The sequence below is a fragment of the Pyrus communis genome, chromosome 15 (assembly GCF_041283825.1).
Source record: "Pyrus communis isolate YQ-2024b chromosome 15, ASM4128382v1, whole genome shotgun sequence".
Classification (NCBI taxonomy): Eukaryota; Viridiplantae; Streptophyta; class Magnoliopsida; order Rosales; family Rosaceae; genus Pyrus; species Pyrus communis.
In genome coordinates, this window is record NC_142579.1 from 33,996,659 (window position 1) to 34,011,418 (window position 14,760).

The window sequence follows — 14,760 nt, forward strand, 5'->3', positions numbered from 1 at the left end:
TTTTTTCTTTTCATATAACACGATATTGTCGGCTCGAGACACTACAATAACTATCTATTTATTCCATGCAAATCTCACTCTTTTTTAAAGAAAAAGTCCCCCCAGTCCATTGTTGTTGCGCCGAATTGAACTGTTACTGCACCACATTCTCTTGGTTTTGTTAACCACATTCACATGTGAATACGCCAACAGCACCACCACATTGTCTTTGTTTTGTTAACCACATTCACATATGAATACGCCAACAGCAGCAGGGAGCACATCGACCTTGGAACCCAAGACCAAGAGGTGTCACGTAAGGGCACTTCACCATCTGGTTGGAGGAGGGTCGGTTATTGTTTACTGAACCAACCAATATATGGATTTGAAGTCTTTCAACGGTTGGATTCAGTTCAATTTCTTATAAAACTAACCTATTTTCAACTGCCAAAATTGATCCCATAATCCCATCGTTTAAATTTTACCGCTATTGTTTATTCCATCCTGTATCACGAATCACGATTCCCGACTTCCTAAATAAGTAATCTTCAGAGAATTCATATTGGTATAACCAGCTAAGGTTCAGTACAACAACATCAAAACCGAAGATCTTAAAACGACCAAAGAAAGTAGAGAGGAAAAAAAAATCCTCGACTTCTTAGAGAAAGCAATGCATGGAATAAAAAAACACAAGTTATCTTGACCTTCAAGGCTAGTACAAGCAACTCTTGCTTCCGTTAATCTGTTGTCACGACCAAACTTCATCTTCATTAACAAACTACTTGCATGGGGAGGCAGAGTCAATACACTAGTCGCTACTTATTTCTTCCTCTTAATTCAAACTTCTTCTTAATCGCACCCCAAAACGCAGGGATAGCAACTTCGTTGGGAACTTCCTTGAATGATGGGAGGTAATTCACATCGACAATGACATGGTCGCCGGTGCCTTCTTCAATCTGCACACACATGATAGGAAAAGAGGGTCAAAAGGTGGGACACAAAACATCCCAACCACACATCAACATATGATTTCAGCTTTACTCACAACAACATCGAAGCCGAAGATGGTCAGCTCAAGATTTCTCATAAGCCAATTAGCTGCACTAGTAACCAACTCAAGATCAATAGTGGCCCTTGAGCTATTACCATCTCCAGAACTCAGGTTCCCTTTGGCAGTGGGTAAGGATTTTAAGCTGCGAAGGAAAGATCACCACGTCATGGGTCACTGATTACATGTATCAACAAACTAAGACCAAAAGGAGAGGTACAGAGTAGAAGGGGAAGCAAACGTTCTACCTGTCAAAGACTAAAGGTTTGAGCTCCTTACTTCCAGATAATTTCTTCAAACCATCTGCATTTGGAGTAGAGCTCTTAACTGCATGATAAACTTTCTCACCCAAGACGTAAAATTTGTAGAGCGTTGATGAATGATCCACATATTCCTGCAATTCCAATCATTTGCAAAGAAAAACCCTGTAAACTAGCATGCATGAACACGTGTGACAAAACATACCTGAACTTTAGCACTTATTTTTTTAATAGAAAAACATTGCATTAGGTTAGAACGAATGGACTCCTATACCAAACATATTGGGTAGAAGTTATACCAAATTCATCAAATGAAAATTAAATCTTTTTCACCTGTATAATTGCTGGAAGAGGAACAGTCAAATCCTTGAAATCTTCAACTCTAAAAACTATTGCCTGTAATGCAAGGGTTGAATTTTTAGTTTAAACAATACGACAAAGATGGTGAATTTGGATGAAGAACAAATGGCAATTTGACAAACATGTATGCTTCCCAAATCTCATTTCAATATTACTGCCTCAGCAATAACTCAATTCAATTCATTTAGCAAATATTTAAAGACCTTTCAATGCAATCCAATATGACGAGGGAAAGAGAAAATAGTTTTTGCAGCTATGTGACTACAATCACTTTCTTTTACTAATAAATAAAGCATTACCATGCTGTGAGCATCGGCCACACCACAAGCAACTTGAGGTTTTACTATACTTGGAAGAGCTAACTTAGCTTCAGATAGGCTTTGAACCAAATCAGACTGGTTAAAATCATCAACCTGCGCATGTATAAATAAATATGATATTTAAAATAAACCATTCTTGTTGTTATATACACAAAAAGCTCAATCATGTCCTTAAGATAGCCAGTGACTTAGAAGACTACGCTTACAGGATAAATCCATGACTATTTATGCTGAAAATTGCTAAAATGTTTACTGAGAAAGTACCTGCAACTTAAATATCAAGAGATTTCTTTTAACTTGTGAAAACATTGCGAAAGCAGAAAATGCACATGCACACACGCACACCTTAAGAAAATTAGGCACCCTAATTGCACAGCAACCGGCGGTTTTGAGATCCTCCAACCCGAGTAGAATCTGTTGAATTTTCAATCGATCTACTACAGGATAAATAGAGCTAAGTGGGTCAATCACACAGAGGTCTAGGTGATGTTCCATGTATCTGTGTAAGAAACAAAAGGATATTAAAAACAACCCAAATGGACATTACTACGTTATATAGTGCTCTTTTGCATACTCCAATTCCTGGACACACTTGCTTTGGTGCGTGGTATCAAAATGATTAATTGATTACAAAGTACAAGAAATCAGGACTGTATGAATATGAAGAAGAAAGTCTAAAACTAACATTAGAGGGAGGGATACATTTACGGAAGAGTATAAACTACAAACTTATGCATTTACATTTACTGATGTATACCATGTCACAAAAGTAGGCACGAGTATAAACACCACAAAGTCGAAATTCATCTCAAATGCCACGCGTACAATGGAATAGGAGAAAAGTACTACAAGTCAATGTCTTAACGCACTTCACATTAGCTCTTCTATGGAAATACGGATGCCAGATACTGTTAAGATACTTATTTCTTCTGGTAGTGAGCCAACTACTCTCTATGGAGGAAAAAATCAGACTGATAAACTTAACAAGTTACCTTTGCAATTCCTGCATTCCCCTGCTGTATGTTATGCTGGTAGAAGATGGTAAAGATCCATCCAAATTAATGGATATAATTTCATCGGTTGCTTTATGGAGAACTACATCAACTTCTTGTAATTGAGGTGCTAGAGGGAGATCAAATGTGAGGGGAACGAACATCAACCCATCTTGAGTAGGATACATAGGGAATGCACCCCTCTGAAAAAAAATCAAGATGACTTGTAAGCTTCAAATACAATCATGTATACGTCTGATTTATTCATAAATATACACAATCACTTAGAATGCCAACCCCAGAAAATCAGATCAACCTGATAAATTTCCTCAACTCAAAATTACTAGAATTTCCAGTTAAATAATTACAGCCATTCAATCTATCATGGTAATTTTACAAGTGCAAAAAGTCAAGCGAACAGTCAAACTGAAGCGAATAGTGAATCAAAGCCTTTCAGAAAGCACAATCATATTTGCACGATACCAAGTATCAATGTTTTCTTCCTTTTGTCTTTTCAATATTTTCTTCTCTCCCAGCACTGATTACCTTCAATTTTATAGAAAGCTCACCTTAGCGAAATCCCCTTCACGAGATGGCTTCATAATATAACCAACTGTCACAATGCTGTTTCCAAATGCCTGTTTTCCATGTGAAGCATAAGATTCAACGTTACAAGAAATATAGAAGAAAAGTCAAATACATAAAAACAAATAGCCAAAGGCAGTAGGAATAGTAGTATATGGACAGCAGTTCCTCTTAAAAACCTTTCTATTTATTTGGCAAATAGTCAAAGGCAACTCGCGTAGTTTGTTGATATACACCATGCTTGAACTCTCACATGTGGACGCAGTGCTGCCTTCAACATCTGAAACCAAAATAATTTGCAGTTGAGCCAACAACAGGACGTCATTGACTCGCAAAGCATGGTTGGGGAAAACATGAAAGTGCGATACTCACTGAGAAGCGTGATAAGCCAACTGCATTTGATTAGTTTAGGAAACATGTATTCCTTGTTGTTGGATACTATATACAAAATACAGCCTCGGGTATTAGGCCAAGCTAGCATAACCTCGCGTATAGCATCGTCTATAGAGGATGTGGATTCATCTAAGAGGAAGCAATGGATGGAATACTGCGCCGCCATTTCTTTGAGAATACTAACCTATATATGACAAGATACAATATTGAAGATTGTCAGAGCTCAGACAGATAGTGTGATAATTCTTTCTTTTATTTCCTTGTTCAATTAAGATCGAAGAAGAAGGTGTAAGTGTAAGTAACGAAAAAGGATGTGCAGGAAATTGAGAAGCTTTACCTTATGAGCTTCAAGACCTGCTCCATAAGAAATTCCCTGCATTCAAAGATAAGCCAAAAAAGAGAATAGAAAAGATTAATTAACAATAATTTCGTTATTTTGGTAGGGAAAATTGTAAGATAAGGACAAACCAAAGAACATGACAGGCTGAATTACATTGGGCAGAAGAATAAATGGAAATGAAAAATTAAGCAGATGGACAAAATTGGAACCAAAAGAGTGAAAGGGAAAGTAGTAGCAGACTAGTAGGAGGAGGAGTACCGACCGTAGGAACGTTGGAATGGCGAAGCTTATGAAGCAGAAAGTGGGCGTCTGGTTGCAAGTTGACATTGGTACTATCAAAAAGTACACACTCGTCCAATATCACTCCTCCTACACCGCCACCGCCAACGCCTGCCATCTCCCTGTCCAAGACTCTAATAGTAAATTAGTGACAGAAGGAAGAAACAACCATCACCCATAGACGAAGGCGATAAGAAGAAAGGGAGATTCGACCATTGATGACATCCTTCTCACCAGGAATCGACCTGCGCCTGGAGATTTGAGACAAGCGACTTCTTTTTTTACAGGGTACAAGAGCCCTGCTTCATATGCCACCTTGTGGCACCACTGATCTTGAGTATTGGTATCCGGATTTCACCTGAGAACCTTCTCAAAATGAATTTTAAATATTTTTAATTTTCTCTAATATCTTTAACACAACTATTTCACCAAACAATATTGCTTGGAACAAAGTCGAATAGTTAGAGATCATATATTACACTTTCTTCCTATTCTTCCTTGTTTTGTAATGAACAATATATCAAAAAGTCACACAATCTTTTTAGCAAAAAAAACAGCCACACAACTGTTGCTTACCTCCGTACAATTCATATGTCTCGCATAATTGTTGCTTACCTCCATACAATTCACATGTCTCAGTTCTCACACTCATAATGTTATAGCATACATACTATTCTTCTTCTTCTTTGTCATAAAATGCCAAAATCACTCACATTTTTCAAATCGACACTAACATGAACAACAACATGACCAAAAAAATTGACTTGAAAAAACCACGCTGTTATATGTTTTATTATTTTGCTGATGTGATGTGCTCAAAATAAATGTTTAAATTAGCCCAAGTGTGACGTTTTTCATGTATAAATTGATAAAGGTCGTGGCGGTGTCACTCTTCTGGTATATACCAGATAAGCAAACAAATCAACAAAAACCCAGAAAAGCAGCTCACAAATGTAATTATATGAAAGCAAGAGGACCCGGCATCTTACTTGATAATATCAGACCGTATCTATGATCATGATGAACTCTTTAGGATACAAAAAAAACCAACACTAAAACACAACCCCTAAATCCAAAGAATCAGATGTAAAACAAATTCGAATATAATTTTCTAAATTCAGATTAAAAAAAATCTATTTGTTTGGAGCAGATGAAATTGCAGTCCCAGGTGAAATTTCTAATCGTTAAATTGGATTAGACAAAATCAAGAAAAAATTTCTAAAGCCCAATTATATTAAATCACAAATTTGAAGCAGATTTTGACATGCAATAGGTCAATAATGTAGGAATCGTTTCAGACTAACCTTGATGGCGGGCGTCGCAGGAATCGTCCAAGTACCGTCGGAAAGCTTGAATCGGAACAAAGCTTCTAGGGTATAGGGAGATGCTGTTGATGTGAAATTCAACATGCAAAGGTTGAAGGAGAGGAATTTCAATTTGAAAGATCTGGAGCAAAGTGGCCGCTTGGTGAGGAGAAGTCGCAGAAGTTTACCAGAGTGAAAGGGCAGAAGTTTCCAGACGATATAGAGGGATTAAGAGCAGCAATCTGTTTGATTTTTTTTTTCTCCTTGAATCATTGTTTAGCAGCTCAACTTTTTTTCTAACTAATCAACATTGATCAGCGGGGGTTGTATCTTAAAAATGATAATTTCGGAAATATAAGTTGATGATGTGAGGAGTGAGGACCTTAGGCTCTCTAGGTCCATTTGGCAGTTAAATTCGGCAGTATAAAGCATTGCCTTTGGCTGAGATGCACGTGAAATGGCATCTTACTAATGTATGCATCACATATCATACTCAAACACCAACAGCCTCTGTGCAAAGGGATTTTTTTTTCTTTCTCTTTTTTTCTTTTTTTAAGAAAATGAGAATTAGGTGCGAGACTCGTTTCATATCAAACTTCAACGATTCAAATCGTTTATTTTGTATGTCTCGATTCATAGATTATTCTTGTAAAAATTCAATTCAATCCGAAATCATTTGCTTAATTAATTATCAAGATAAAATTTGTTTCTTATATAACATAGTATTCGTTAATTTTTTTAACCTAATTAGATATCTTAAATATTTTCGATTTTACTAATATTTTGCAAAGATGATCTTTAAGGGTAGTTTTGTGACAACCAAAATAGAAAAAGAATATATTATGATTTATAAAATTATTATAAATGTAGCTGATAAATCTATTTCATTGTTTTATTGCCCCGCGCATATTTTTAGTATAAATTTTAATGTCAATTTTACCCTCTTGTAAAATGACGTGTAAGGACCAAAACAAAAACGTACTGTAGATTGTCAATTTCCTTATGCCCACTGCACATTGCCGGATTGCGCATTTCCTTATGGTCGTTCACCATCTCTGTAAAAGAAAGGCAGTGGTGTGATCACCTGGTCTAGTAGTACGGAACAAATTTCAAGCTTGTATTTTACACGACACATTCTAGGTTTAATTATTGCCACTTGTGAATCATACGGAGGCGACAAGGGGAGGCTGAAATGCCTCTGTGAGTCTTTCCAGCCACCGAAAGAATAGACTGCCGTGACGAATCCACTAGCTGATTTTTTTTTTTTTTTTTTTTTAATTTTTAAAAGAGCATGAATATTTGGGTTGATATATAGTTTAAGCGTGCTTACTTGTAAGGAATAGATTTATAAGTACGAATTATCATTTGCATTTATTAACAACCAAACGAATGAAATGATTAATTGTTACCACATCACCATACCCTACGTGGTGACATAGTTGCAAAACAAAGGTATATATGGGATAACTACAGGAGCTGTATATCGCACATTCATTCTCATAACTCACACCAGCTTCCATGATTAATTACTTGTTACCACATCATCACGAAAAATTATTGCCACCAACACAAAGAAACAGACTAGAAACCATTTTATGCTCACAGTTGTACGAAGCACATGATTAATTGTACATGATTGTGCTGCAGGTGTATACAAACAGGATGCCTTAAACACCAAGCAAGCACAACACAACCTAACAGCAGTGACGAACACGAACCAGCTGGATTATGGAGCTAATTTTCCCTTCCTGAATGAACGAAAAGGAAGCCAAGTCCTCGAGGCACAAACCCGCGGCATGTGCAGCTTAAGCAGAGCACTTTAAGACTCAATGAGCCGTTCCATAACCAATTTCACAACTGTGGGGGCATCAACCGTCACCGCTACCTTCACTGTGGGTTTATCACACCACTCCGTCACCTCACCAAACCTATATGTATCGACATTAGTTACGTAGAAATATATCAACAGGATTTAGATGCATATAAAACCATGGTATACCTCTACTAGGCTACCGTTTTACCCTTTATCTGGAACACGAATAGAAGGGCTCTACCTTTTCTGTTTGTTGTACAAAATTGTGAGTCCTCTTGTGATGCCATCTGTCTGGACTCTAACAACACCCTCCATGTAAGTGAAGAGTGAAGGATTAACGGCTGCAACAAGTACTGCAGGATCATGAAGATAAACTCCTACACCATGATTAAATCAACCATCAGTATGTCCATGATTAAGGAAAATCCAATCCATTTGGGTTTCACCGACACTTTAGTGAACTAACCTTTTGTGCTATATGCATCATGATGGTAGGAGAAGTACACATCTAAAATTTTGCACAAGTATTGAGCAAACTTTCCATTTGACATTGCCAGCGTTTCTCTGTCAGCGTCTTCATGTAGCATAATGAAAGTAAAATAAACTGGATTACGATGATTTATGTAATAACACAATCATGCATGAAGTTTTCCTACAGGAATTTTAATTATCAAGTGGCCATTTCCAAGACACTACTTTCACAGATACCAGAACTTTATCCAGAGAAATGATCAATTTGGCACAAAACAGCAAATTTCCGGCATGGATTCCAGGAGGTGTATTTTAGGATTTCCAGAAGAACTATACAAGGAAGTGGATACAGGCTAATTGATTGAACTCCTGGTGAGGTTTAAAGGCTCTGCAACAAAGTGTTCTCGAAGGCTGCGCTAGAAATCACAAATCTGAAGTATACTTGTTAGAAGGACTAGAAATTTCGCAACGTAGTACCTGTCAAGACAACTTGATGGGTCACATTAATCCCCATAGCCAAAATATCTGCTCCACATGTAAATACCATATCTGCAGCATCTGGATCCCCAAATATCTGGTTTCCGAATGTAAAGCGGGTTGCAGAAACTCAAGTTGAAGTCTTTAAAAATTCGAATCTTAGATACAAATAGTTTAAGCAACTTACATTGGCCTCTGCTGCTGGATTTACATTCCCATTGACTGCAAAAGCACCACCAAGAAGAATAATCTGGCCAATGTTCTTTGCAAATGCAGGGTCTAGTTGAGTAGCCTACATTAAGGGATACACTGTATTACAAACGATTAAGAATAATTTTGAAAATCGAAAACCATGCAACGTATCAAGAATCTGACCAGAGCAATATTTGTAAGAGGGCCCAATGCTACCACAGTGACCTTTCCAGGGTAAAGGCTTGCTTGTTCAACCAGAAAAGCTGCTGCCGACTGTTCAATTGGCTTTCCTTTTGGTGGGGGAAAATTTTGGTTGCCAAGTCCATCCACACCATGAACAAAATCAGCAATACGAAGTTTTGTACCTTTCTTTTCGTGGAAAAAGATGAAATAATTGATGAGTTACGAATCTTAACATACAGTAGCCTGTCAATATATGCAAGAACATGGCCATCAAAACTACATGAGCAAAAGATATAGTGGGCAACAAGAGGTTCCTACGAAACTACTTTAGCTGCTATCATGTAGGTTTGCTAATTAAGGTTTTGTTGCTAAGTTATTTTGATGCAAGAAATAAGGTGAAAAACAGATACCGAAAGAAATAGAGAAGAAATTTCTTAAGAGTTAATAAAAGTATGATCACTATAGTCTACTGGTTTAAACTTGTATCGCACAGGCGTGCAGTAAACAAATGCGATGAGAAATGAAGACACTACAAAACCGAAAACAGCTCAAGGCAGAAAACAACAGGGGGAAGACAAGAAGTTGAACTACGGGTTGAGAATATACAGTTATTGTGACGTGAGATCCTTCAGCCACCGGAATATCGGTTCTCCCTGCAACCTCCAACTAAACCCGAAGTACAAGTAAGCAACCAAGACAGCCGACAAAATGCCTAATGCAAAGCGAAATGGAAAGAAAAAGCAGATGTTGTAAGATTTACCAAATGCAAGGCATTTCTCGTGGCGAGAGTGGTATAAACATTTCCATAAATAGTAGTAATTCCAATCACTTGCACTTCCGGGGATTGTAACGCCACAAATATGGCCATGGCATCATCTGCAAAAACACAAATTCAGAATCCTCCCTTGACTTTCTGATCCCCTCCCCCATAAAACACAGATTAATCAAACATACAGAAAAGAAAAGAAATTGATGGCATCCCAACTCACCGATACCAGGGTCGGTGTCAATGATGATCTTCTTGGCTTCCCTCGCTGCCCCCTCTGCCATGCTGATGATGAAACTGAAAGTCTGGATCAATCCAACAGTCAAAGGAAACCACTTTCTGGATTGGATTGGATTGATTGTACGATAACCAATTAAAAAGGTGGGGAATTGGGATGATTCAATTCGAATTGCACGTTAATTCTTTCTTTCCAAGTTCGTGCTCTCCGCTCTGCAGAGGCCTGAAAGCTGCTCGCACCGCCGTATTTTATTTTACACGTTATATTGATAAGCTGACCGCTATCGGCGTGGGTCATACGCTAGGAAGCACCGCTCGGCCCCACTCTGCGAATTGATGGCATTTCAGAAAATATGTGAGTAATAAATGGGCATGTTGGTCAAACGAAGATGACCTTTTCCTTTACAAAGAAAATATTCGGAGTACGGGAAACACGGTGCACTAATGTCAATGGTTTAAATTTTTTTCACACCTGTGCCTTTAGGATCAGACCGTTACAAACTTACACTCCCCTTTGCGGCTTTACCCTCCCTCCTCGGTCTCTGAAAAATCTCTGCCCTTTACTGCCTCACCCTCCCTCCCTTGTCCCTCCCTCTGTCAGATTTTCAAATCATTTGGTTCGGTTTCAGATCTGCTGAGTGACGGCCTCCACACCACAGGCTATGAACCGATCGTTGTCGTCAAAGCTCGCCAAGAAAGCCTCTCCGGCACCGCCACTGGCGACGGCGAACAAGAAGAAGAAGCAAAAGGAGCAGAGCCGTCGAAATCCACTACGGGATCTCAATGCCGTCACCGTTGGCACTAGCAACACTGGCAGCGACGCTTCTTCTTCAATCTCGGTCGAAGCCCCGCGAGGTTGCCTCAGGTTCCTTCTCTCTCATTCTTCTTCCTGTAATTCAAAAACCCCTCTTTACACACCTAAAACTCTCTCCAAAACCCCTAAATCAGCTCCTGCTGTAAGGCCTACAAGACCATCAAAATCCAAGGATAACCGCTCCAAATTCAATGCTTTGGAAAACCCGGAGAAACCCACCTCACGAAATGCAAGTAAATCTACGAACAATTCTTCTAGAAGTGGACCAAAGTCGAAAACTTGTTCAGTTTCAAAATCAAATGGAAATTCCCTGAGTAAGTTAGAATCTGGGTTTGAGGTGGAAGGTAGTATTGTAAGGGTGGTGGGCAATGCAGGTCAGCCCACCGAGCTCAAATCAGATGGTATTGATGGAAATTTTACTCCTTTGAGTAAGATACCGACTGGGTTGGGTTTGGACTCCAAGGCTGATAAGGCTGAGGATGTGCTCGAGAATTCTGACAAATCTAATAGTAGAACCCCACCAGTTCAGGCCTCCGTATCTCCAGAGATACAATGCGGATCATCTGTGGTGTCCACGAGCAAGCTTGCTTGTTATTCTGCTGGTCATGTCCTTTCAGGGATCACTGACAAGAGGAAGTGCAGAGCTACAGGAATTCTCAGTGTAGGACAGAATGGTTCGGGCTTCAGTAAAGGGAAGGCTTTAGGCAGCTTTGAGGATGATGACGACAACGCAGATGATGAAGGTGATGGTCATGTTGATGGAACTGGCAAAGGGGTTGTTGGCAATCTGGATGCTTCGGTTGTTCCTTTACCTACTGAAGCTTCAATGCATTGGCTTTTGTCACCGTGTGATGAAGGGGATGAGGATCACAAGGAGCATTCCGATAATAGCTTACAGAATTCTGTAGGTCCCGTGAATCTTTATTCTCCATTTTCAACCTCAGGTCGTCATGGATTTTCTTCAGATGTATGTGAAAATACTAACATGGAAAGTACTACTCATTTTAGCAGGAGTACTTCAACTTCTCCAAGTTTTCATGAAGTTCTGGAGACCGTAAATGAGCATGTTGGTGTTTTGTCTTCTCCGCATTGCACGCCTTGTTGTGAGGCTGTAACTCTAGAAGAGGAAAGAAAACTCCACTATGGCCATGACAGTGAGACTTCTCCATTTTCTATGGTTTCACTGGACAGTGGCAATGTCATCTGTACTCCTCAATCAGACTCGAGTATAGAAAATCATAGGAAACACTACTTTGATTCTGAACTGAGTTCAGTGGCTGAAGCTATTCAGATGGCAAGCCTGTCCCCGAAGACGAACAGTCATGTACTGATTGAGGATCAGATTGAATCCAGTTTCCAGTTTGAATGTCTAACCACAGCTTGCAGTTCAATCAGTCAATTGCATAAAGTTTTGGATGATCGCGCTTCCTGGCTTTCCAACTCTACACTAGAGAATATATCACAATCGGAGATGAGGATTTCATGGAGAGAAGGGTTAATGAGTCGTATCTACGATATGGATGAAGATGATTGCTGCAGATGTTTATCGGATGAAGAGAAAGATATTAATGGGTGCGGCAAAGATCCATTAAAAAAGGATGAAGCAAGTCAAAGTCCTGAACTCAATGTCCAGGTAGGGGAAGAAGATGAGAATGTAACTTATAAGTTGTGGACGGCAGAAGTTTTGGATGATGAAGGAGGCGGCATTTGTCCTAAGTCGTCATCAAGAATGTGTGCTACTGCTGAGTCGATAAGCACTGATGGAGGTGGAGGGTTGCTTACTTCAGGGGATTCAGATTGGAGTCAGTGCTACAAGAATGAGCTGTTCAATGCATAACACAGATTACTTCCTTTGATCTCTTCGCTGGTATGTTTCTACTTGCAGTAGAGCAAGTGCGACAATCCTTGACCGGTCCAAAGTGGTTGTTTTTGTTTCGTTTTTCCTGCAGGCGGAAATGGATAAACAATATTACCGCTTAAAGGACCAACAAGATTGCATGCACTGTTGTATCCATAGTTGTTATAATTTGAGTTATGTATGACATAAATTCTCTCCGATACAATTTAATTGAGATGTTTCAAATTCTGCGAATGCAGGCGTATTTGTGAGTTTTTCTTTTCTAAGTTACAGGGAAGGAAGCTTAAGAATGGTAAAAGTTGAAAAGGTATGGTAAAAGTAAAAGAATGGTGGCTACTGGCTACTGCTACTGTACTGCCTGCCTGGTCTTGGATGGACTCATGGTGTGATATCTTTCATTGCCAAACAAACAAATCAAGGCAGGGAGGCAGGGCAGGCAATCGGCGAAATTCCAAACGTGGCCAAGTGCCAAATGGGCGGGTGGGTGGAAGAAAAACAAAAACCTATGTATACTGGACTGGACCAAGTAAACAAATAGATACTTAAAAGAGTAATATTTATTTAATCACATTTCAAAGTTGGTTTTGCATGTTGTACAAGTAAATAGATACTTGGAGAGTATAGTGATACTACAATTACATCACACGCATACCCTCCTTCTTCTGCAATCTGCGTATTAGATTAGATTATGGATAATTAAGAGGCAAGAGGCAGCTGCAAAAAATTAGCAAGTTTAAAACTAGCTAGCTTATTTTTATATATTTACAAAATATTATTATTATTAAGGTGAGGAGGAAAGTTTTGAAACTATTAGAGTAGAGGGAGGAGGAAATTTCAAACCTGGAACGCATGTGTAGAAACTCAACACCTTATCCACTAGGATATTGGACCACATACAACTAGCGAGATAATTTGTTTTTCAAAATATAAAAGAGGACGATAAAACGATTACTCTAAGTTTTAATGATGATGAATAGATTCAGTTTGACGAACATTTCACGAGTTATTCATTTTTCTTCTCTATATCTTTTGTTCATTAACTAATTAGACTGAATTTATAAACACACATATGTAAAGCTTTTGTGTAGTATTGTATTATGTCCCTTTGCACTTGATATTGTGATGGGATGAAAGGGTCTTGGCCCTTGGGATGGAGAAGGTCTTGGGTGCGGTACCCGGAGCGGGGTGTCGTGAGAGTGGGGTGAGATCCTAAACGAGCCATGGTTAGCACGGTACAACCGAATTCTGCACCACACCAATTCCCCTAAATGGACTCCACCCCCACTGGGTTCCCTAAAAATGAACATCGATGGCGTTTGGATCTCATCCCGTAGGTTAGGTGGTGTCGAGCTCATTGTCAGGGATGACTCTGCAGGTTTTTTAGCAGGTAAGGCTGCAAATTTCAGGGATACCTCCTCCCCTCGTTTGGCCGAAGCTCTTGCAGTTCGATCGGCTGTGATTTGGGCGATTTCTAGTGGATTTCACAATATTATCTTTGAAACTGATTCCCTTCAGATTGGAAAAGCTCTTAGGGACCCTTGTCACCCTTCAATTAACCTTTTTTCTATCATAATTTAATTTTATGGACATTTTCATTTAAAAATATTTAAATTTCAATAAATATTAAAAAGATATTAAATTTGGATGAATTTTTAATTAAATATTTTCTTTTTGTTATTTTAACCGTTAGATTTAAATTTGAATCGTTAAATTTTTTTTTAAAATTAAATTATAATTAAATTATGATAATGTTCCTAAAAATGTTCATAAAATTTAAATACTTTGTTATATATATGTAACCCCTGGATTTTATTGGATGTCCTCTTCGAGGATGTCTCTTCCATAAGTGAACTTTGTAAACTTTTCCTAATATATAACATCTATCGTTTCCCTAAAAAAAACAATTCTCTTAGGTCTAGAGAGGAGAAATAATGCTCTCCATTCTTAGTAATCTTTTTCTTTCTTAGTTTACCCTTTAGGGTATCACCTTGGCCCTAGGATTAGGAGGCTACTAAGAACTACGGTGGTTTGATCCCTATGCAATGGCACAAGGTTCGTAGGCAATCTAACGGGGCTAGATGCAACCGAA

The 14,760-nt window shown here is 38.7% G+C and overlaps 3 protein-coding genes across 6 annotated transcripts; 1 reads left to right on the forward strand and 2 right to left on the reverse strand.

Annotated features, from left to right (window-relative positions):
- Window positions 1-526: 526 nt before the first annotated feature.
- Window positions 527-6,308, reverse strand: ITPK4 (inositol 1,3,4-trisphosphate 5/6-kinase 4). Of its 4 annotated transcripts, none has more exons than XM_068473708.2 (14): window positions 5,861-6,303; window positions 4,791-4,914; window positions 4,540-4,678; window positions 4,275-4,310; window positions 3,917-4,121; window positions 3,724-3,824; window positions 3,529-3,597; window positions 2,960-3,162; window positions 2,313-2,466; window positions 1,947-2,060; window positions 1,621-1,683; window positions 1,276-1,421; window positions 1,025-1,172; window positions 527-935 (listed from the first exon to the last, which is right to left on the reverse strand). In XM_068473708.2, exons 3-14 carry the CDS (start codon window positions 4,672-4,674, stop codon window positions 795-797), a joined length of 1,515 nt encoding a protein of 504 aa, XP_068329809.2. In that variant the 5' UTR covers window positions 4,675-4,678; window positions 4,791-4,914; window positions 5,861-6,303; the 3' UTR covers window positions 527-794. The 4 variants fall into 4 exon arrangements, with proteins under 4 accessions (XP_068329809.2, XP_088542573.1, XP_088542574.1 ...); XM_088686447.1 differs by having other exon boundaries at window positions 2,232-2,466; XM_088686448.1 differs by having other exon boundaries at window positions 4,540-4,914; window positions 5,861-6,308.
- Window positions 6,309-7,354: 1,046 nt separating this feature from the next.
- On the reverse strand, window positions 7,355-10,375 carry LOC137734433 (putative uridine nucleosidase 2). Its single transcript, XM_068473703.2, has 9 exons — window positions 9,986-10,375; window positions 9,757-9,872; window positions 9,603-9,662; window positions 8,997-9,182; window positions 8,809-8,913; window positions 8,622-8,718; window positions 8,140-8,247; window positions 7,915-8,050; window positions 7,355-7,788 (listed from the first exon to the last, which is right to left on the reverse strand). The coding sequence occupies exons 1-9, from the start codon at window positions 10,044-10,046 to the stop codon at window positions 7,680-7,682; spliced, it is 978 nt and encodes a 325-aa protein (XP_068329804.2). The 5' UTR covers window positions 10,047-10,375; the 3' UTR covers window positions 7,355-7,679.
- Window positions 10,376-10,438: 63 nt separating this feature from the next.
- Window positions 10,439-12,896, forward strand: LOC137717042 (GPI-anchored adhesin-like protein). Its single transcript, XM_068456362.2, has one exon. The coding sequence runs from the start codon at window positions 10,662-10,664 to the stop codon at window positions 12,648-12,650; it is 1,989 nt and encodes a 662-aa protein (XP_068312463.2). The 5' UTR covers window positions 10,439-10,661; the 3' UTR covers window positions 12,651-12,896.
- The last annotated feature ends 1,864 nt before the right edge of the window (window positions 12,897-14,760 follow it).